The 20,340-nt window shown below is 50.2% G+C and overlaps 1 protein-coding gene across 3 annotated transcripts in view; it reads right to left on the bottom strand.

Moving 5' to 3' along the window:
• Window positions 1-2,149: 2,149 nt before the first annotated feature.
• The window catches only part of sptbn1 (spectrin, beta, non-erythrocytic 1), a 28,883-nt gene continuing 10,692 nt past the window's right edge, over window positions 2,150-20,340 (bottom strand). For all 3 annotated transcript variants that reach the window (XM_015017937.1, XM_015017939.1, XM_015017940.1), the window contains 33 exons: window positions 19,974-20,147; window positions 19,800-19,891; window positions 19,642-19,722; window positions 19,453-19,568; window positions 19,258-19,370; window positions 17,426-17,613; window positions 17,230-17,347; window positions 17,000-17,158; window positions 16,620-16,922; window positions 16,399-16,552; window positions 12,274-13,144; window positions 12,063-12,200; window positions 11,232-11,988; window positions 10,945-11,147; window positions 10,656-10,746; window positions 10,397-10,543; window positions 9,522-9,785; window positions 9,225-9,449; window positions 9,032-9,121; window positions 8,680-8,958; window positions 8,478-8,608; window positions 8,020-8,224; window positions 7,567-7,941; window positions 7,230-7,474; window positions 7,018-7,156; window positions 6,672-6,756; window positions 6,404-6,600; window positions 6,221-6,327; window positions 4,711-4,762; window positions 4,080-4,291; window positions 3,835-4,008; window positions 3,517-3,559; window positions 2,150-3,347 (listed from right to left, as the gene is read on the bottom strand). In XM_015017937.1, the coding sequence (XP_014873423.1) occupies window positions 3,159-3,347; window positions 3,517-3,559; window positions 3,835-4,008; window positions 4,080-4,291; window positions 4,711-4,762; window positions 6,221-6,327; window positions 6,404-6,600; window positions 6,672-6,756; window positions 7,018-7,156; window positions 7,230-7,474; window positions 7,567-7,941; window positions 8,020-8,224; window positions 8,478-8,608; window positions 8,680-8,958; window positions 9,032-9,121; window positions 9,225-9,449; window positions 9,522-9,785; window positions 10,397-10,543; window positions 10,656-10,746; window positions 10,945-11,147; window positions 11,232-11,988; window positions 12,063-12,200; window positions 12,274-13,144; window positions 16,399-16,552; window positions 16,620-16,922; window positions 17,000-17,158; window positions 17,230-17,347; window positions 17,426-17,613; window positions 19,258-19,370; window positions 19,453-19,568; window positions 19,642-19,722; window positions 19,800-19,891; window positions 19,974-20,147 (6,717 nt within the window). In that variant the 3' untranslated portion in view covers window positions 2,150-3,158. The remainder of the gene's footprint in view (window positions 3,348-3,516; window positions 3,560-3,834; window positions 4,009-4,079; window positions 4,292-4,710; window positions 4,763-6,220; window positions 6,328-6,403; window positions 6,601-6,671; window positions 6,757-7,017; window positions 7,157-7,229; window positions 7,475-7,566; window positions 7,942-8,019; window positions 8,225-8,477; window positions 8,609-8,679; window positions 8,959-9,031; window positions 9,122-9,224; window positions 9,450-9,521; window positions 9,786-10,396; window positions 10,544-10,655; window positions 10,747-10,944; window positions 11,148-11,231; window positions 11,989-12,062; window positions 12,201-12,273; window positions 13,145-16,398; window positions 16,553-16,619; window positions 16,923-16,999; window positions 17,159-17,229; window positions 17,348-17,425; window positions 17,614-19,257; window positions 19,371-19,452; window positions 19,569-19,641; window positions 19,723-19,799; window positions 19,892-19,973; window positions 20,148-20,340) is intronic.

The following is a 20,340-nucleotide window of genomic DNA, read 5'->3' as shown; positions in this document are numbered from 1 at the left end:
CTGATCATACACGACCACTTAACATGTATTATATTATATTATATTATATTATATTATATTATATTATATTATATTATATTATATTATATTATTTAGATATTTAGGAGAACAGCAGTGCTAGAATGATGTTGAAGAAAGGTGAAGAAGCTCTGGTGAGATCTTCATTTAGTTTACTGAAATATGTATTAACTGTTTTTAATTTTTAAATAAACTATTTTATTATGAGAGGAGCAGGTCAGGGAAGACATAGGAGAGCCAGTTGGCGTTTCAGAGTGTGAAGATATAAAAATTATATTAATTTCAATAAAACCAGAAAGGAGAACAGGTGAAGACTGATGTCAGGTTGATTTCTTTCAACGTTTCAATATTTTTTTCATTATTTCCACACCATAAGGTTAATGGTTAGGAAACAATAAGAAAAGTGCTTGAGGAGAGGTTTAAAAATAAAGTAAATAGGGTTGAGATGTATAATAATGTATACATCTGAAAATTAAGTTGTTTAAATTCTCATTCTGTATTATTAAAACATACTTTTTATATTTAGTTCACATTCTGACACTACATTACTAAAGTGTCTGTTGTAAATATATGAATCCATGCAGGAACATCAGGCTGCAGAGAGTCAAAGGGAGGCAGAGACAGAAACACATATCTGTAGATATTTTAGTTAAATGTTTGCGGCTGAAAATGACAAGGAAAAAAAAAACATTTAGGCTTTTTGCTTCAGTGTTTTTCATGGATCTTTGGTAAGTTACTGAATGCAGAGCTGGAAAAGTGAGACTGAGTTAACAGTGAGGAGCTAAGGTGTCTGTTAGGCGTGTAAAGTATACTTTTTATTTATTTTGTAGATCAAACTGTTGCACTGATGTAGAGAGTTGTTAAAGAAGAACAAAACTTGTTTAGATTTTACTTTTGTTGGTCAAATTGCTGTATTGAGTTTAAAACTGCGGAGTCGTATTTTATGAGCTGTTTTCTACTTTGGTTTTAGAAAGAGGTAGAACCAGTTCAATTACCAGTCAATTTATATCAATACATTTTGACCAATAATCAAATGTCTTTTGACCAATAAAATATATCAGAATCTGGTACCCTGTGTGTACTACCAGAGTATTTAGCTTGCCAGTTGTGAGGCAAATGCTAAAGTGAGTGTTCATCCTGGAAGTACGGTCATTATACTATGCATGACTTTAATCTGATTATTGGATTGTAAATAGTAACGCGTTACTGACATGTTGAGGCCATTTACTGATCCGTCAGGTTTCCGATGTGCGGCCCCCCAGCGACAGACTCGGTGCTGGACCACAGACAGCAAGGCAGACGAAGCCGTTAAAAAATGTGACACTTTTTATGGGTCAAATAGATCCAATAAATTGTAACAGCAGCTGCGGGGGGCCAAACAAAGTTTTGTCAGGGGGCCAAGATTCCTGGCGGTGCCCCTGTTTACAGCTAATAAATTTGCTTAGTAAAGCACATAAAATAAAAACTCAAATATAAAGGAATTAACATCCAATATGGAATAAATAAAACATATTAAAACAAAAGTAGGTTCTGACAGAAAATGGTGAACAAGCTCATCAGTGGATCTGATACCATATCGGAACTGAATAGTCATTTTGATGAGTTTTTTAAAATCAAGCTTTCCCTGTTTAATGGTTTCTGTCCCCAAGATCTGCTGAACTAAATTCATTTTCTATTTGTTTTCTTCTGATTGACCAAACAAAGATTTAAACTTGAACTTAAACGACTTGAAAAAATACAATTTCACAAATAAAGGGGGGAGGGAAACATTATAAAATATGTTTTTAATTTGTTTGAACTTGTTTAGTCAGACAAAAACCTGAAATACTATAAAGTTTGTGTTTGGAGAAAATATTCAGTTTAACTGAGAAAAAACCTCAACAGGAAAGAAATCCAGGGAAAAAGGCTGAATTATTGAGAAAATGTTTAATATCAGAAAGAAAAGTCACAATATAATAATTTATATGGAAAAACTCAAATATGACAAAGGAAAATATTTTTAAGAAAAATAATTGAAAAATGTGAGAGAAAAAAAAATCTGAATATTTGGAATTAAAATAATGGAAAAATAAGCAAGAAAACGGTTCTGAATTTATCAAAAAGTGATGAAATGACATCACAGAACAGGAAGTGAGGTCATAGTTTAAAAGCTTTAATGAGTTGGCAGCTTTAACAGGTGCAGCTTCATACATGAGAAAAGCTTTAAATAGGCCATTCCTAACGATGCAGCTTGGATTGTGCAGAAACACGAACTTCCATACATGTTCGCTACGTTACGATGCGCGGAACCATAGAAGAAGAAGACGGTCGGTCAGGTGAGCTTACGTGAAGCATGCAGGTGAACGTTTAACTCCAAAGCCGTAAAAAGTTGGTCCAGTTTCTCCTTCAGAACCGAAGAACAACGAAAATACAAAAACAAGTTCAGGAAAATCAGAACCGAAGCCGCCGGTCCCACCCAGGTCAGACGGACCAATCACAGCGCCCGCAGGCCCACCATCAACCAGTCAGGGGGCAGAAAGGCCATCTGGGTTCGAAAGACGAACACATCACAATCAGAATCATTCGGAACCAACAACCGGGTCGACGCTGGCGACACGCTCATCAGCTGTCCACCTCTACCATTGGTCGGTCACTGTGACATCATCAGTGACATCATCAGCCCACTGGAGTTTATTAATGGTGGTTCTGGTTTGTCCGATCAGCGGACCTGTTCTGATCAGAGACGGACCCAGAACCAGAGTTTGGACCTGGTTCTGGGTGGGTAGTCCAGCAGAAGCAGTTTTATATCCCAGCCTCTCTGGTTCTGGACCAGAACCAGTGATGGGTCTGGGATTGGTTGAGCAGAACCAGATTTAGATCCTGGTCTGTGGTCCGGTTTGGGAAAACCAGTTTGGGATTTTGGTCTTGGGTATGTTCTGGACCGGTTCTGTAGAACAGGTGAACAGCTGATGAATGTTTCAGGAAGTTCTGGATGTGCAGTTTGGGTCTCAGTGAAGCAGGAGCTAAGAGGAAACGCTCTGAAGCGGGTCGGGTCGGGTCGGATCAGGTTCGGTCAGGTCGGGTTCGGTCGGGTCAGGTTCGGTCAGGTCCAGTTCGGTCGGGTCGGGTTGGGTCCACCAGCGCCCCCTGTGGTTCTTCTTCTACTGTTTCTTCTTGCTGAACAGGCTGAAGCGTTTCTCCTTGTCCCGTTTCCCCGGACTCGACTCGGCGGGCAGCGACACGCTGGCCGGGAGCGTCTGAGCGCGCCCAGAGGGTGGCGTGCCCGGGGCGGCGCCGGGGGCGGGGCGCTCGGCGCTCAGCACGGCCTGGATCCACGAGCTCATCTCCTCCTACAGGGGGCGACAGAGGACAGTGGGTCACACTGAGCCACAGCTGGAGGATGGATCCGGATGTTCATCAGAACCAATCAGAACCCTCCAAACATTTTTCCTGGGTTCTGGAAAGCCGGCTGGTTGGACCGGTTCCGGTCCGCTTCCTGTTTCTAGCGCAGATACTCACTTCATCTTTGGCTTGGAACAGAAACTCGTTCCCATCGGAGACTCTGGAAGAGAAGAACAACTAGATTCAGGAAGTGGGTTTAGATGTTTGGACCTTCAGTTCTGAACCGGTTTATACTGGTTTAAACCGGTTCAGAACCAGTTCACACTGGCCTAAGCTCTTTGGTACCAGTTTGAACCGGTCTTTGCAGGTTAAAGGTCGTCTGGTGAATGTCGGTTCTGTCAGAACCCCATTGGACCTCTCACATGGACACGTTGGACAGTCAGGCTGTCCTATGATGACGGTCCGGTCCTGGACCGGTTCTGGACCAGTCCTCACCTGAGCTTGAAGACGTGTTTCTTCTTCTTGTAGTCAGAGGCGACGTCACAGGTGACGTCCTTCAGGCCGACGGGCGCCTCCCCGTGGTACGGGGCGCCCTGGGCCGCCGCCTTGCCGTCCTTGTAGAAGCTCAGCTCCCCGACGCGAATCACACAGTACACGTGGTGCCAGGACCTGCCAAACACAGAGTGCAGGAGTCACGGGGGGCAGAGCCTGGGGGCGGGGCCTGTGGCGGCGGGCCTCACCTGTTGGACGCCTTCTTGTTAGGCCCCTCCCACTCGTGCTTGCGGTGCAGCGGCCCCTCCAGCAGCGCCGGCGCCTCCTGGCTGAGGGCCGGCAGCGTGGCCGACTGGCTGCCGCCTGACTTCCTGGCCGAGGTCGGCGAGGGGGCGGGGCTCGGGTCCTTGGAGCCGCGCTCCACCATGCCGTTCACCAGGCCGCCGCCTTCCACGGCGTCCTGCCGGTCCGGATCGGACAGAACCGGGTTAGAACACATTCCTGACTAGTGTGAAAACTGAACCCCATGACTTTAATCTGATTTAACTGCTGGACGAAAACTGAGAACTGGATCAGAACCATCTGATTGATCCCTTATTGCGGTTCTGGCTGGATCTTCCTGAGCAACACGGAGCATAAATCGGGTTTATTCTTGTTACATCCAGGCGGTTCTGGACCGGAAGTTTTACAGAAATGGTTTTAGTAATGTGGCTCCATAAATAAATCTTATTAATTATTAATGTTTCATTAAGTACTGAATCTGAAACAATCCAGAATAAAATGTCTAGCCTTAAGTGTTCTGAATGTTCTGGTACCGGAACCGGGTCGGTTCGACCAGCGGGAGCGGCGCCCACCTGCAGGCAGAGCAGCAGAACTGACCTGAGGAGAGTCCTGGTCCCGATCCGATGGGAGTCCGTTCTGGGTCACGGCGCTGCAGGACCAACACAGACCCCAGTTAAACACTCACACCGAGGACACAACCGGGTCAGAACCATCTGGACCCGGGAGCAGCAGAACCTCACAGAATCTCTCAGGCCGGCGGCCTAGGCAGACGTTGGGGGGCATCACCTGTGTTATATATTCCTCATCTCCTTCCCAAATAAGGTCTATTTTTATAACTAGTCGTGGTTCCCTTTAATCCATCGCTAACATGTCATAGCGCTGCCTTTAAACGCAACATGAGCGCTTAGACGCCCGGTTTTACTCCTGGCAGCGAAGGAGACCTGCTGCTGCGCAGAGACAGCTGTGTTAGAATCATGGCCGCAAACCAGCAAAGGAAAAACCAGCTTAGCTACATGAAAACTAGCTAGTGTTAGCTACCATCTTAGCTACACGATGACTAGCTAGTGTTAGCTACCATCTTAGCTACACGATGACTAGCTAGTGTTAGCTACCATGTTAGCTACACGATCACTAGCTAGTGTTAGCTACCATGTTAGTTACACAATGACTAGCTAGTGTTAGCTACCATCTTAGCTACATGATGACTAGCTAGTGTTAGCTACCATGTTAGCTACATGATGACTAGCTAGTGTTAGCTACCATGTTAGCTACATGATGACTAGCTAGTGCCGATATAACACGTTAAACTTGTTAGCAAGAATAGGAAACTAGTATTGCTGTTATCTATGTTCAAATCTAGGTAGTACTAGTTCCATTACTTGAGTAACTGGTACTCAAGTAAATGAGTACTGGCCCAGTCCGAGGTGTGTGGGGGGGTACTTGGAGTACTTTTACGGCACTGTCCCTTTTTCTTTTATTTGAGTGATGTTATTATTGCTACTTATTGAGTAGATTAATTTTGCGTTTAAAGACAGAGATCAGAAACATTTGATTCTTAGATTTCTGCAAGTATGTCCTAATATTTATGCAATTTTGAGCATAATTATTCAACATTCTATAACTGTCAGTGTTTATATTCTTATTGTTTAGTTTGTTTAAACAATAATGGGATTTTTAAATAAATCCCGGCTCCTGGCGGGTTGAACAGAGAGCATCCTGCTGTAGCTGGCAGGTCAGTTACAGAGACCTGCTGCCACTTTCCCTCCCAACTCCTCCTGTTCTCCTAAATGAAATTAACAAATATAACTGCAGGTCTGAATAACTGGATGTATATTTTGGCCGTTGCTTTCAGGAAGTGAGTTACAGAACAGCTAGTCGTAGTTATGCAACGTGTCACACAGAGTCAAGGGGAGCTGGCAGCCGGCGGCCCTGGCTGCTGCTCCAGGTTCTCCAGAACCATCTGGAGGTGAGAAAGAGTGGGCGTGTCCCTCTGCTCTCTGATTGGTCGGAAACTAGCTCTGATGTCACCCGTGTCCAAGTTCTGGTTTGACCCGGTCTTGTGTGCTTCCGGTCTGCTTTGTGGGTGTGACTGGTTCTGGAGGCTCACCTTTGCTGCTGGGGTCCGTCTTGCTGGATCAGAACCGGTTCTGGATCCGGTGGCTTCCTCATCCTCTCCTCTTCCTCCTGCTGCCTCCTGACCTCCAGCAGCTCCATCTGGAAGCAGAACTGGGCCGTCAGCGCCAGTGGAACCGGACCGGGCAGGACCCCGCCCGCCCGCCGCCCTGCTCACCGTGGTCAGCCGCTCCAGGGCGGAGAAGCGCTCCTCCCAGGTGGCGGCGGACTTCTCGAAGGCCTCGTGGCGCTTGATGAGCTTCTCCACCTCGTCCACGCTCTGGCCCATCTCCCGGCTGGACAGGTACGGCTCCTGGCCCAGCAGCCAGGCCTCGGCCACGCCCGCGTCCCGCGAGAACTGGTGCACCTCCAGGACTGGGGAGGAGCAGGAGGGTTAGGGTGGCCCTGATTGGCTGCCACGGCGGGGTAAACAGGAAGTGTCTTACTGAGGCGGAGCCACTCCCAGCGGTCCTCCCATTTGTCGATCATCTCCTTCCTCTTGTCGGTGAGCTGCAGCAGCTTCTCCTTGATCTGGACCACAGGAAACACAGAACACAGCTCAGCCCGGACCCACCAGAACCAGAACCCCCAGGCTGCCCCTAGATAAGACACATATCAGCTGAAACCTTATTTTTAGAACCAGTCCGACAGCACAAAGCAGCCGAACTTTAAGACCGGATCCTAAAGAGTCTGACGTCCATCAGTCTGGAGAGGAATCCAGAACCGTCTCGAAGGTTCCCCTACTCCTCGGTTCTCCCTCAGCCACCCACCCTCCGTTTCCTCTTGGCTCACCTCCTCTGAGGCGAAGTGCTTGCGGGCCAGCAGCGCCTTGCCCAGCTCGATGCAGGCGGTGAAGCTGTCGTTGCGGGCGTCGATCTCCGCCTTGATGCCCTGATGGTTGTTCATCAGCAGCTCCACGGAGGAAACGTCTCTGGAACCACAAACATCCCTGTCAGTTTGACTCCTGACGCCGGCTGGGCGGCGGTGGCAGCAGCCGGGCCTACCTGGGCTTCTCCTGGGCCTCGATGAGCCGGATCACGTCGTCCATCCAGAGCATCAGGTCGCGGACCATGCTGAAGAACCGGAACTTGTCCCCGGTGTCGAGGAGGCGGAGCCTGCGTCCGTCGCAGGCCTCCAGCAGGCTCCTCCACGCCTCCAGCACTTCACCCTCCCGCCGCTGGATGTCGTCGGCTTTGTCTCCGGCGTATGCTGACTGCAGGCGCGCGGCGTCCTCCTGAAGCTGCCTCACCTGCAACCAGACCATTACACTGCTGTTTCCCTTCTTCAGCCGAGCATCCTGACAGCAGACACTCTGGCTGGAGGGACTGTCAGCCGTGTTACCTGTGTCCCCAGCGCCTGGATGTCGTGTTCGAAGGTGTTGTGCATCCTCTGCAGCGTCTCCACTGTGTTCTGGTCCCGGCCGACCTCCTCCGGTAGCTTCTTCTGCTTGTCGGCGATGCGACCCAGGATCTCCTTGGCGTCATGGTAGAACTTGTGGAGCTCGAAGGAGGCGGCGAGGATCTGCGTCCGAGTGTCGATGAGCTCCAGCAGGTCGGCCCACGCCTCGTTCAGCCCGTCCTTCCACTCCGCCACCGTAGCTGCGTCGCCATGCCCAGCGTTGATTAGCTCGTCCGCCAGCCGATTCACGGCGTCCACTCTCTCCTGCCCGATGTTCCCGGTGTCCCGTGCAAACTCCCGGAATCGTTCCTGCAGCATCTGAAGCCACCAAGCGTTGGTCGTCTCGCCTCCAGTCCAGGAGATTCAGGTACAGACCGCGTGACGACAGGGACTCACCGTGACATGTTCGTAGTCCTGGCCCAGCTCGTGAGACCCGGCCACCACCTCCCGTTCCGCGATCCACTGCTCCAGGTCGTCCACCTCCCTGTTGAGCTGGAAGAGGCGGAGCCTCTCGTCCAGCTTGCCCCGCCTCTCCTCAGACAGGTCCTTCAGGCCGGCGTACAGCTTGTCCACCTGAGACTGGCGCATGCTGATCCGCTCGCTGACAGACAAACAAAGGAACTGGATTAGAAGGCAACTGGCATGCAGATTTTTCACAATAAAAGCCCTGCTGAGAACCAGTTCCTGTCTAGTAAAATTCACATCAGGAGACTCCTCTATTTTCTGAGAGCCTGAACAACAGCTTTCCGGACCTGTTCTGATAAATGAGGGCGAACCTTCAGCCAAAAGCTGCATGTTCTTCAGGTTTCCACCCAGGAATGTTGCAGAACAATAAAAACAGGAGCAGTGACAACCTCTCAGGGTGTCCGGCGGCCACTAGTCCTCGGCTGGTCTTGGACAGCTGGTGGACGGTCTCTGCGTAGTCCTCCACAGCCTGCTCCATGATCTGATGCTTCTTCAGCATGGTGACGGCACTCTGCTCGTCCTGACCGCAACACGGGACAGTTGACAAGTGACTTCAGGAACTTTCCAGGCTGAGCAGTTCGCCCCACTCACCTTGGCTTTCTCCTCCGACATCATGTAGAGCTCCTGTTCACTCATCCAAGCCTCGGCCTCAGCGGCGTCAAAGTAGTACTGCTGAGCTTTGTGGGCCTCCTCCAGTCGGCCGTGCCGCCGCTCCACCTCCTCCATCAGCTCCTTCCACAGCTGCTGCAGGTCGGCCAGGCGCTGCCGGATCAAGTCGGTGTTGGAGGACCCGTCCTGCAGCAGGCTGCGGCTGCGCTCCAAGATGTCGTTGATGCGAGGCTGATGGCCCTGGATCTCCTTCTGCAGCGTCTGAGGACACATCAACCGGACAGGTCAGGGAGCAGCTAGGAAACTCCAGAAGCTCAGGAGAAGAAGAAGTCACCTGGTTCTTCTTGATGAGCAGCTGGACTGTCTGCAGGTTGTGTCCATGCTCAGTGGATGTGGCCACTGGCATCCTCTCCTGGGTCCAGAGCTGCAGGAAGGAAGGACACCAGTGAGAGGAGCAGGTGGGGGGTACCGTCAGGGGACGGGGTCAGTTGTAAACCTCTGGAGGAGGAGTCTGTTTGTGTACGTACAATCTCATCCTCCACGTCACGGTTGAACTGGTGGACCTCTCTGGACGCCACCAGGAAGTCCCTGCGACGCCGCAGCGGCTCCAGCAGCTCCTGGAACTTCTTCTCCACCACCTGTCGCCTCCCGTCCACCTCATCTGTGTCCTTCACCTCTTGACCAAGGGCCTTCACTTGGCTCTGCAACTCCACCACCTCCCTCTGGCGCACATCCACCTGGTTCTCCAGCATCTGAGCAGGAGGCAGACATCAATCCCCTGCCCTCACCAGGAGATGACACTCATAGTCACATCCGGCAGCTACCTGCTGTTTCTTCAGAAGTATGTTGACAGATGTCAGGTCTTTGCCGTAGTCGTCGGACTGGATCTGGCCCTCCAGGCTGCCCAGCCACTTGTCCAAGTCGGCACAGCTCTGTGTAAGCAGCTCGGCCTTGTTGGCGTCAAACAGACCCTGAGCTTTGGTCTGAGTGGTGGACTCAAGCTTCTCCCACAAGGTGTGGAGTGACTCCAGCTTCTCCTTCACCACCGCCTCCGTCTCTGGCTTCTCTGACACCAGCAGCGTCCCATCCTGACATCAGGAGGAACCAAGCAGATGAGATCTGTCCACTACATAGCAGGGCTAGTGGACTAGCTAACAGGATTAGCCTTATTTGTGATATTCAACAAGTTATTCTGAGAATTGGGAATGTTAAGAATAAATAATTCTGGGTTTTTCTCTGTTTAAGCTGTTTGCATGTTCGTATAAACATACATGCAAACACACAGAGCACACATGCGCAAAGCTATGGTTAAAGGAAATGACACACTAGGGGGCGCCGTCTTTAGGGCGTCGCTCAGACAGAGGAGAACTACAAACTACTGTCAGAAGCCATTTTGATCTGTTGGCCCATCAGGATGGGATGAACAGAGGGACCAGCTGTACTTTGGATAACCCCCCTTGGCTCTGGTGTTACTGGTTGAGGTTGTGATGGTAATATTTGACCTTGACCTCTACGGGTCCAAGGAGAGGCTGACCTTGCCGTCTACAGTGATGAGAGGAACATTTGTTTACATGAAGAGGATTGTTGATGGAAAATCACTAGAAATGAGAAAAACCTCCATGGAGTCTGAGATACTGAGAACATTCAGAATAGTTTCAGTGGGAGTAAAATGATGATTCAGCTGTCTGAACTTCAGTACCTTCTGGATCTTGTCCAGCCACTCCTTGTTGGACTGCAGCTCGGCCATGAAGGCCTGGTGCTTCAGCCATTTGCTGTGCAGGTTCCTGGCCTCGTCGTAGGTCATGTCCTGAGCCGTCAGCATCTTCTCACTGATCCATAAAGACAGCTGCAAAGAGACCCAACAGAACCTCATCCTCTGGAACCTTTTGGTCCGTCTCACACTTTCTGAGCCAGTTCTCTGGAAGTGTTGGGTTAAAATGTGCTTCTGACGCGCTGACCTCCTGGCAGTCCTGCAGGAACTTCTGAAGATCGCGGTTGTCCTTCAGTCTCATCAGCAGCTCCACTGCTGCCTCCCTGTTCTTCTTGTGCCTGGAACAAGAAGAAACAGCAGGTAGCTCTACAAACAGGCTCCATGTGAACCAAAACTTCACAAAAAGCAGAAACTCTGCAGTCTAGAGCATGAAGGCAGCACCCTCACAGTCCAGCTGCTGAGCACAGACTCCTCAAGCTGCTGATGCTACAGAAGCCATGTTGGGTCCGTTAAACTGGATGTAGCTCTGAAGCTACCTGTCGTCGATGGAGGCCACTCTCTCCAGGATCCGCTCAGCGTTGATGTTCCCATCACCGGCCAGCCTCCTGCCTGCCTCCACCACACCGTTGATCTTCTCCTCGTTGGCGTCCATCGTGGTCATGAAGTCCTCCTGCTTCTTGATGGCGCCCTCGGCGCCCTGCAGGGTGGTGGGCAACTCTGTGTGGGCCAGCACGTACTCCTGCAGAGAGGATAAGCTGGAAGTCTGGAGGCTGTTCTGTGACGCTCAGGGCTCACAGGTCCTGGTTCTGGGGTCTGGACTTACCTGGTTGTTGAGGAAGGCCTCGGCCTGCTTGGTGTCCCTCAGGAACAGCTGGTAAGCGTGCGACTGGGCCAGCAGGTTCTGCCGGTTCTCCCACATCTTGAGCAGCTCGTTCCAGCCGGTGTCGAGCGCCTGCAGCCGCTGCCGCAGGAACATGTACTGGGCGTCCACCTGGCCCCGGGTCACCATCTCCCCCATGTCTCTCATCTTCTGGTAGTCCTCCTCGTAGTTGTGGATCTCGTTTTTGATGCTTTCGTGTTGCGCCATCAGCTTCTCGGCCTCAGACAGCGTGTTGGGCATGTCCTCCGAGGCGATGGCCGTCTGCGTGCGGGACAGCCACGACTGGAAGTCGTCCAGCTCCCGCAGGAACTGCTGCAGCTTCCTGGCTTCGCCCAGGGACTCCTCTCGTGTTTTCAGAGTATTCTTCATTTCGTCCCAGACGGCAGTGATCTCAGCCAGCCGGTCTGTGATGGCGCCGGCCTGGTCAGGATGCTCCTCAGCCAGCCTCTGGGCTTCACCCCGCAGGTCACCCAGCTTGTCTTCGATGGCCACCAAGTCTCGCTCCATGCCGGTCAGCTTCCTCTGCAGAGCCATGACTCCGGTGAGGTCATTGCCCAGCTCCTGGGTGGACTCGATCAGTTTGGTCTTTTCTTTGATCCAGGATTTGGTCTCATTGCAGTCGAGATGATAGTTCTGTACACCCAGAGCAGAGCTCAGGGACTCCTTCTTCTGGTCCACCAGGTCTCGGAACTGGCTCCACCTGCAGACAGAGGGTCAGATTCAGGTCTGCACAGTACCTTTAAGGTTCTTTCTTTCCCAGCGGGCCATGTGTACCTGTTGTTCAGTTTATCCTGCTGAGTCTTGATGTTTGTCTCGCTCGGATGGCCGCTGTGGATCAGCTGTCGGGCGATCTGGTTCACCACAGCAACGCGAGACGCTTGGTTGTTCATCTCTGGCTCCAGATTCTCAAACCTGCAGAGAGATCCACATCAGATCTGTACAGCCTGACAGACATCCAGGATGCATGCAGTCCCTCAGCTGTTACCTGTGCTGTATCACCTCCAGGTCCTCCAGTTTCTCAGGAATCTCCATGCTGTTCAACCACTGCTCCTTCTCGTCGATCCAAACCTCGCAGGCGTCAGCCTCACTCATCATCTTGTAGAGAGCCAGTGCATCCTGGAGCGCCTGCTTCCTCAGCTTCGTGAGCTCGGACACTTCCTTGTAGCGCTCCTCGATGCCAGCGAGGCGGCCCTGCACGTCCTCCGACTGCGCCTCCTCTTTGGGCAGCAGGGCGACCTGCTCATGCAGAGAGTCGATGACCGAACGGTAGCTGGCCACCTCTGCTGCAGCGTCCTTGTGCTTCCTGACCAGAGCCTGGGTGGAGAACTCATCATGGCCCGTCTCTCCACTAGAGACGATGCGCAGAGCGTCCAGTGTCCACGCATCCACATCATCCGCATCGGCCTGGAACTGGTGCATGGCCAGAGCTTCCTCCAGTCTCTTCTTTCTTGCTGCAGCAAGCTGCTCCAGCGCCACCCACTGAGCCTGCAGGTCTGAGATTCGCTCCTGGATCTTGGCAGCACCAAAGTGACCCGCATCCACCATGGCCTGGCCCTCGGCTATGGTGTGCTGCAGGTGTCCGGCCCGGCCACTCATCTCGTCCTCCAGGGCCCGCTGCTGGCTCAGGAGGCGCACCGCCCCGGTCAGGTCCTTGCCGTGCTCCATAGAGGACAGGATCTGCTCCTTCTCCCGGATCCATCCCTCTTCCTCTGCCATTTCCCAGAAGAACTTCCAGAGTCGGCGAGATTCCTCGAGACGTGCACGGCGCTCAGCGGCCAGCTGGGTCAGCTCCTGGTAGCAGAACTCCAAGTGGGCCACCCGGTCCTGGATGATCTGAGGATCACAGGGCTTGTAGCCTGGAGAACAGACAAAGTGTTTTCATCAGGAATCTGGTTTCAGCTTGTGTGATGAACCTCTCAATGATCAGCCAAAAGGATCTAATGCTCATTTCTCAGCCTCTTAATCAGAGCTGAACGCGCTTCAGTCAGTGGATGAAGAGATTCTTCCAGGATTATTATTAAAATTATTAAAATTCCTCCAGGAAAATGGATCTGCTTCAGCAGGTCGTCATGACCGGAGGGCAGCTTGGTGATGAACTGAGGGCTGCGATGATTGGACTAGGACAGCTTTACTGAGAGAGAGAGGGGGAGAGATAAAGAGAGAGAAACGGAGGGAGAGGGAGGGAGAGAGAGAGAGAAAGAGAGAGGGAGAAACGGAGGGAGAGGGAGGGAGAGAGAGAGAGGGAGAAAGAGAGGGGGAGGGAGAGAGAGAGAGAGAAAAAGAGAGAGGGAGAAACGGAGGGAGAGGGAGGGAGAGAGAGAGAGAGAAAGAGAGAGGGAGAAACAGAGGGAGAGAGAGGGAAATTGTTTTCCCGGTTTTTATTTTAAGGTCAGTAAACGATAAGCAGGTTATTGTTGTCCAGCTGCAGCAGCATCTTTATGTCTGTAGACCACCTGTGTAAAATGTCCCAGTCCATAAATCAAACGCACCAATCCGATCAGAATCAGGACCAACTTAGAATCCAGAAAGAAATTCTTCCAGGACAGGAACATTTAGTGTTTATTACTTAGAAACTGTGGCGTACTCATTACTTTTACAAATGTAGAGTATACTTAGAAAGTCCAGAGAATATTTACATATACTTATCTATTCTCGTTGTGAAATATCTGAAGTTTTATATCTTTTTCTTTAGTACAGAAAGGCACCACAAACATGTGATATAAACAGAAACTTTCTGTAAGAAGAAATAAAAATACATCCAAACTATTTGGACTATTTGAGTTATTATCGAGGATAATAAATCATCTGATTGTGTTTCATCTCAACCTTAACAGACAAACATGCAGTGAATAAATCGACTTTCAATCAGTTCTTTGCACCAAAATCCACTTAGTTAAGGTCAACTGCAGTGTTTAAAACTTCAACGAGGGGCTGCTGCAGTTCAGCAGCTGATGGCGGCTCAGAGAAACACAGCCGGGGTCACGGTCAGCTGGGGTCAGGGTCAGCTGGGGTCACGGTCAGCCAGGGTCACGGTGAGGTCAGCCGAGGTCACGGTGAGGTCAGCCGGGGTCACGGTCAGCTGGGGTCACGGTCAGCTGGGGTCACGGTCAGTTTCAGAAATGTTAACTTTTACATTGGACCAAAAAGTTATGATATTTTTACTTCTGTGTAAAATTGTCACTAGTTTTGTTTGTATTTGTGTTGTGAAGTTGGTCTTAAATTTAATTTCAGGCGGTATTAAAAAAAAAAGAATTAAAAAGTCTTAAATTTAACTTATATATATATATTTATATACGCCTGCTACTGCAAGTTTTGAAATATTTCATCTATAATGCAAATTTCATCCCCACTGAAATGGATTGAAAATCTTCAGAATTCAGCAAAAACTTTGTGCACTTTGGCAGCTTGGTACTCCACCGACTTCAACGAAGAAACTTCTTTCAGCTTTTAAGCAAGTCACAGGCCAGACCACTGCCTTCAGATGATTCAACTTTTTGATATCCGTTTTTCTAAAATCACAGTTTAAGTTATATGCTAACTTTTGGTCATTTTCAGTTTTACAGAGTGCAGTCTGGTAACTGATGCTTTTCAAACTTCAACAGTTTCTCACAAGCAGAAAGCTGCTGCTGGCACAAATTTCACTCTACACGACTAATTTATGGATCAAAACAAAGCCACAGCTGTCTGCAGGGCATTACGGTTTTCTGTCACCTTCCTCTTGGGCTCATGTGAAACGTTTTCACTGACTCTTTTCTGCCATGATTCCAAGGCACACATTTTCATTTTGAAAGCAGGACGTCATGCTTTTCTTTTCAAAACTTTTAATGCTTGAACTGCAAACTTCTGCTCTCTCAAAAATTCAATCTCTCAAACCTTTCTCCTTGCGCTCAAAACCCGTCTCTCTGCTCGGATCAAATCTCCTCTTGCAAACCTTTTCTGCTGTTGCCTGGCAACCTCTCAGCCAATAGAATGCAAGAGTTATACTGGGTGCGTTTGTTTCCTTCTAGTGGGCGAGTCAGCGCTCCCTCCCTCCCCGCCCGCCCATCGAAAGTCAGAATTTGAAGTAGCAAGGGTTGCCATGGCGACTGGCGAGCATTGATTGATAGCTACTCGGCTTTATGTGATTTATTTGCAATGTGGACACAGAGTGAAACGGGTCTGCTCTGCTCTGACTACTGGTGAAGGTTTGGTGTTGAACAAATAGCTGCTAATAGCTGCTAATAGCTGCTAATAGCTGCTAATAGCTGCTAATAGCTGCTAATAGCTGCTAATAGCTGCTAATAGCCACTCGCTCAGGACAGACAGGCTGCAGAACCTGTCACCATAAAAGTCTCCACAACATGTTGCTGAAAGTGTGACCAGGTACATGTTCTACATGTCCACAGTTGGTGTTTGTACCCAGCTGTCATCACAGTTGCTATGTTAGTTGCTGGTCGTTGCTATGACGACATAAACCAACCAGAAGCTTAGAGCCAACTGTTTCCTCGCCCTGCATTACACAACACAGAATAGGAGCTGCTAAATGTATTATTAGTTACTGTTTTGGAAAAAAGTCAGAGGAATCTGAAAAACCGATGAACAGCGGATAAGTTGACAAACGTCCCTTCGTCCTGATCACATCCCTCAGCGCGTCTCTGCCAGGGCCGGGTTCAGAGGTCAGTTACACTTTAAAGAGTCAAAACAATGGCTGCTGATTTTTATCACTTTGATGGGTTTTCTATTGATATCTATCCGTCTAGATTGTTCCTACATTGATAAAGGATAGACAGACACAGCCACATTGCTCAGCCACTAGAAGGAAACAAACGCAGCCGGTACAACACTTGGATTCTATTGGCTGAGATCTGATCCGAGGTTTGAGAGAGGAGAGTGAATATTTGAGAGCAGAAGTTTGGAGTACGAGCGTTACAAGCTTTAAGACATGAAGTCGTGCTTTCGGACGAAAACAGGGCAGAAGAATCCCCCAGACTGACGGCAGAACAACTGTCTGTGGCTGTGTTCATTCTGCAGACCAGTTTTCTCAAAGCTGCTTTGGAAAGAACAGCAATTGTTCTAGTTTAAGTAGCTGTTCTCCTCCAGGTGGCGCTCATGGTGAAGGTGAGCTGCTCACCGCTGTCGGTCACTGAGTACTTGTTGGCGTTGTTGACGACGGCCTTCACCCTGTCGGCCTGGATGGCGATGTCGGCCTCCACCAGCGCGTGTTTCTGCAGCAGGTCTTCCACGCCCAGCAGGTGCTTCCCATAGTCCTGAGACAGCAGCAGCATCTGGAAGACAGACCGGGGTTAGAGCTGGGATCCTCGTCCGGGGATGAAGGTGGGTTCCTCTGCCTGCCTTCATCTCGTCCATCCAGTCCATGATGTAGAGCATCTCCTGGAAGACCCTCTGCAGGCCCAGGTTCATCTCCAGCCGGTGCCGCCGGGCCTTCAGCAGCTCCAGCAGGTATTCCCACAGCCGGATCACGTTGTCCTTTCTGGCCGTGATGCGCTTGATGTCGTGGTAACGCTCCGCCTCCAGCTCCTTCGCCACGGCGACCACAGCCTGAACACGTTCCTCATACGCGGCGATGTCCGTCTCGATGGCCTCGTGCTTCTTGGTGGCCGCCTCCACGGCTTGGAGGTCGAAGCCAAAGTTGTCCTGGAGTCAGAGGGGAGGGCGAGTGAGGAAGGCAGGACAGGTGAGCTAAAGGTGAACTGCTGCAGAGCACTGCTCACCTGAGACACCAGCCTCTGGTTTTCACTGAGCCACGTCTCCCTCATGGCGGCCTTGCGGTCGAAGCGTCTGGCCAGCTGCTCCAGCTTCTCCTGGCGGATCAGCTCCGTCCGAAGAGCCAGCTCCCGCTCATGCTCCGCCTTCTCCAGGCGCTCCCAGGCCTGATGGGAGGAGCAGACCAACACTCTAAATCTGGACGACGTTTCAGAGAACGGCGGTGGGCGGTGCTCACCTTGTTGATGTCTGAGATGAGCTTCCCCTCCCGGGGCATGTAGACCTTCTGGTTGTTGGCCCTCATCTTGCTCTGGATGGTGAAGAGCAGAACCTCCAGGTTCCCCTTCTCTGTGAACCTGAGAGGACAACAAAATCAACGTCTGAACAGGTGGAGTTACCTGGAGCTGAGGACACATGGAGGACCTGCCACTCACTTGGGCGGTTTCTCCACGGTGCGGTACGTGTTGAAGGCCTGCAGCTGCTGCTGGACGCCCACCAGCGAGTTGGCGAACTTCCTGTTGTTGAGGATGATGATGGTCTGCTCGATCCACTCCAGCAGGTCCGACGCCAGAGACTCGTACTTCTCGATCATCTTCTCCGTCTCGATGGCGTTGTCCAGAACCTGGACAACAAAGATGACTCAGGTCAACTGACAGCAGACCGGAACCGGATTCACAGAAATCTGACCTGAAGGAACCAGGACCTTGGTACCGGTCAGGGAGTTGGCGAGTACCTGCTCATCTCTGATTGGTCGGGTTCTGTCCTTAGCTCACCTGGTTGAAGAGCCCTCAGGTTTATGAACAGTGAAGGGTCAGTTTGGGCAGTGAGGTCAATATTCTGACCAGACGCCCCCTGAAGCCTTACAAAGTGCCTGGAAACTAGCAACATGTTCACCATGACGACGGTTCCCAAGGTTTCCTTCTGAAGCAGCAGGAAACAGGAGAGTGGACTGGATCCAGACCTGCCTCTGGGTGACCCGTCTGGACCAGAACCTTCAGACGTCTCAAAGGTGTTTTCTAGACTCAACACACCTGTTTGTTTTGTTCAGATGGAAAGATGTAACTGATTCTTACAGTTACTGGATAATTGGCCAAATCTACTCCAGTCAGTTCCCAGAACACGTCTGGACCTTAAATCCTGGATCATTTTGTTTGTCTAAAGTCCGATGTTACTTTTGGAAAGCAAACTTGTTATTTATCATGGAAAACTTGTTCAAAACTTTGTCCACATTCTTTGGACTTCATGTCCAACGTTCTTTATGTCCAAAAGTATTTTCTTAGGAAAAGAGTTCCAGACATAAAGTCCAGAGTTCTTGCAGCAGTTAAAACCCTGAGGCCATTGGTCCTTGGAAAAATAAAATTGCTAAGTACCGGTTTGCTTTGGTTCGTATACAGGCGTTAGTTCAGGGGTGTCAAACGTACGGCCCGCGGGCTGGAACCGGCCCGCCGAACGATTTAGTCCGGCCCGGGGGCTAAATGCATTATCATTATTCATGAAAAAACATATACTTTGTTTAATTGAAAATCTGCAGTTCCTATACTGTCCACGAGGGGCGCTGTGTTTTATTCAGAGCACACAACATGATGCAACACTGCAGCGGAACTAACAGCAGATGGCAGCACTGAGCTTCAGGTTCCGTAAAGTTCGATTCTATGCTTTACCAGCTTTTTATTTTGGCCCTGGTAACCTCATATTTCTCGTGCATGCTAACATACATACATGTCATGTATGCAAGTTTTTCTATATGCATTTTATGCATCAACAAATGTACTTAATCAAATGTCTGTTTAAAACAGCTGACACTTAAGATTTCAAAGGTGTGAAGCCAGATAATTTGTTCAAATTGCTTCCCAGATGTTGAAAATTTATTTTAAATCTTTTCTTAGTTTCTGTCTGTTGTATTTTGTGATGCAGGTCAGTGTTTTTAAGTTCCAAAAACTGTGAATAAATGTTTTGCAACATTGTACAATCACTGAGATCAGTTCTAATGCACTTAAATAAATGCTTAACTGAGTAAAAGTATTGTTGAAATTGCAGATACCTTTCTTAAAAACTGAGATTATCCATAATATATTTTGTAAAAGTGAAATTCGTTTAATATAAAAATCAACAACAAGTCCACTTTTATTGGTTACATTTAATCTTGCAATGAGTTTACTTGTGTGTTCCCCTGCAGATCAGATTAAGCTGCATGCGACCCCTAAACCAACATGAGTCTGACGCCCCTGCGTTAGTTGAACGTCACGGCAGCAGGACAGGCTCCTACCTTCCCGATGCGTTTGCCCTCCACCTTCAGCGCCTTCATCTTGGAGAAGTAGTGGTAGTAGGTGACCACGTAGGTGATGACAGACTTCTCATCAGGATGGTCCACGCTGATATCTGCAGACAGACACACCAGCCCCGGGTGAGCGACGTTCAGCCAGGTAACTGATTGTTGCCTGACGGTCAGACGGGTCAGAACCTTCCGGGTCCAGCAGCTTGGTGAGGCCCAGGTGCTGCTCCGCCAGGTTGAACGCATTCTGCAAGTTGTAGTGAGCGTTGGACTTCTTCAGCTTGTCGAAGTCGATCAGGTCAGGTCTAAAACACCAGACAGGTTTTTCACAACACACCTGTACCACACCTGTCCAGGTGTCCAGGAGGAGGAGGTTACCTGTGTTTGTGGATGAGGGCGTTGAAGGCCATGCCGTCTCTCCAGCTGGTGGTGAAGTTGTGGATGTTGACATTGGAATAACTGCAGAGGAACAGCTGAGGTCAGAGACGGTCTGGTCCAGCAGCATCACCTGGTTACCTGCGCAGACGGAGACTCACCCGGCCGTCTTCATCTGGCACCACAGGAGCAGGGCGTCCTTGGCCGATCGCTTCTCCTTATTGTCTTCAGTCTCAACACTGATGTCCTGGATCTGACAGCGGAACAGCAGAAGCGTCAGGGCCACCTGTCTCACCTCCGCCTGCTGGCGGCCTGATGGGGCGTGGCTCTGTTACCTGGAAGCGCAGGATGATGGTCCAGATGAGGCCCAGAGTGAGTCGGTGGTTGCCGTCGACGATGTCATGGGATCCCATGTTCTCCAGGTGGACCCGCTGCTCCTTCAGGAACTGCAGGGCTTTGTCCACGTTCTCCAGGCAGTGGATGCGCATCCGGCCTTTGGTGGGCTTCGGCTGCAGATAAACAAGGGAATGGTAGTCCCTCTGCTGTCCACCAGGGGCCGCTGTTCATTATAAACCCTGCAGCAGCAGGAGATAAGATGCCTAAAGATGGCTCCTTGGTAACCATGGCAGTGACACACCAGCCCTGCCTTATCAGAGGGCAGTAAAGCGTTTAGCAGGGCCCTAAACACAGTACAGGAAGTGG

Source organism: Poecilia latipinna, unplaced genomic scaffold (genome assembly GCF_001443285.1).
Source record: "Poecilia latipinna isolate Pla-1442-1.1 unplaced genomic scaffold, P_latipinna-1.0 Scaffold2210, whole genome shotgun sequence".
Classification (NCBI taxonomy): Eukaryota; Metazoa; Chordata; class Actinopteri; order Cyprinodontiformes; family Poeciliidae; genus Poecilia; species Poecilia latipinna.
Note: the sequence above shows the minus strand (reverse complement) of the source record. Positions and strands in the feature narration are given on the sequence as shown.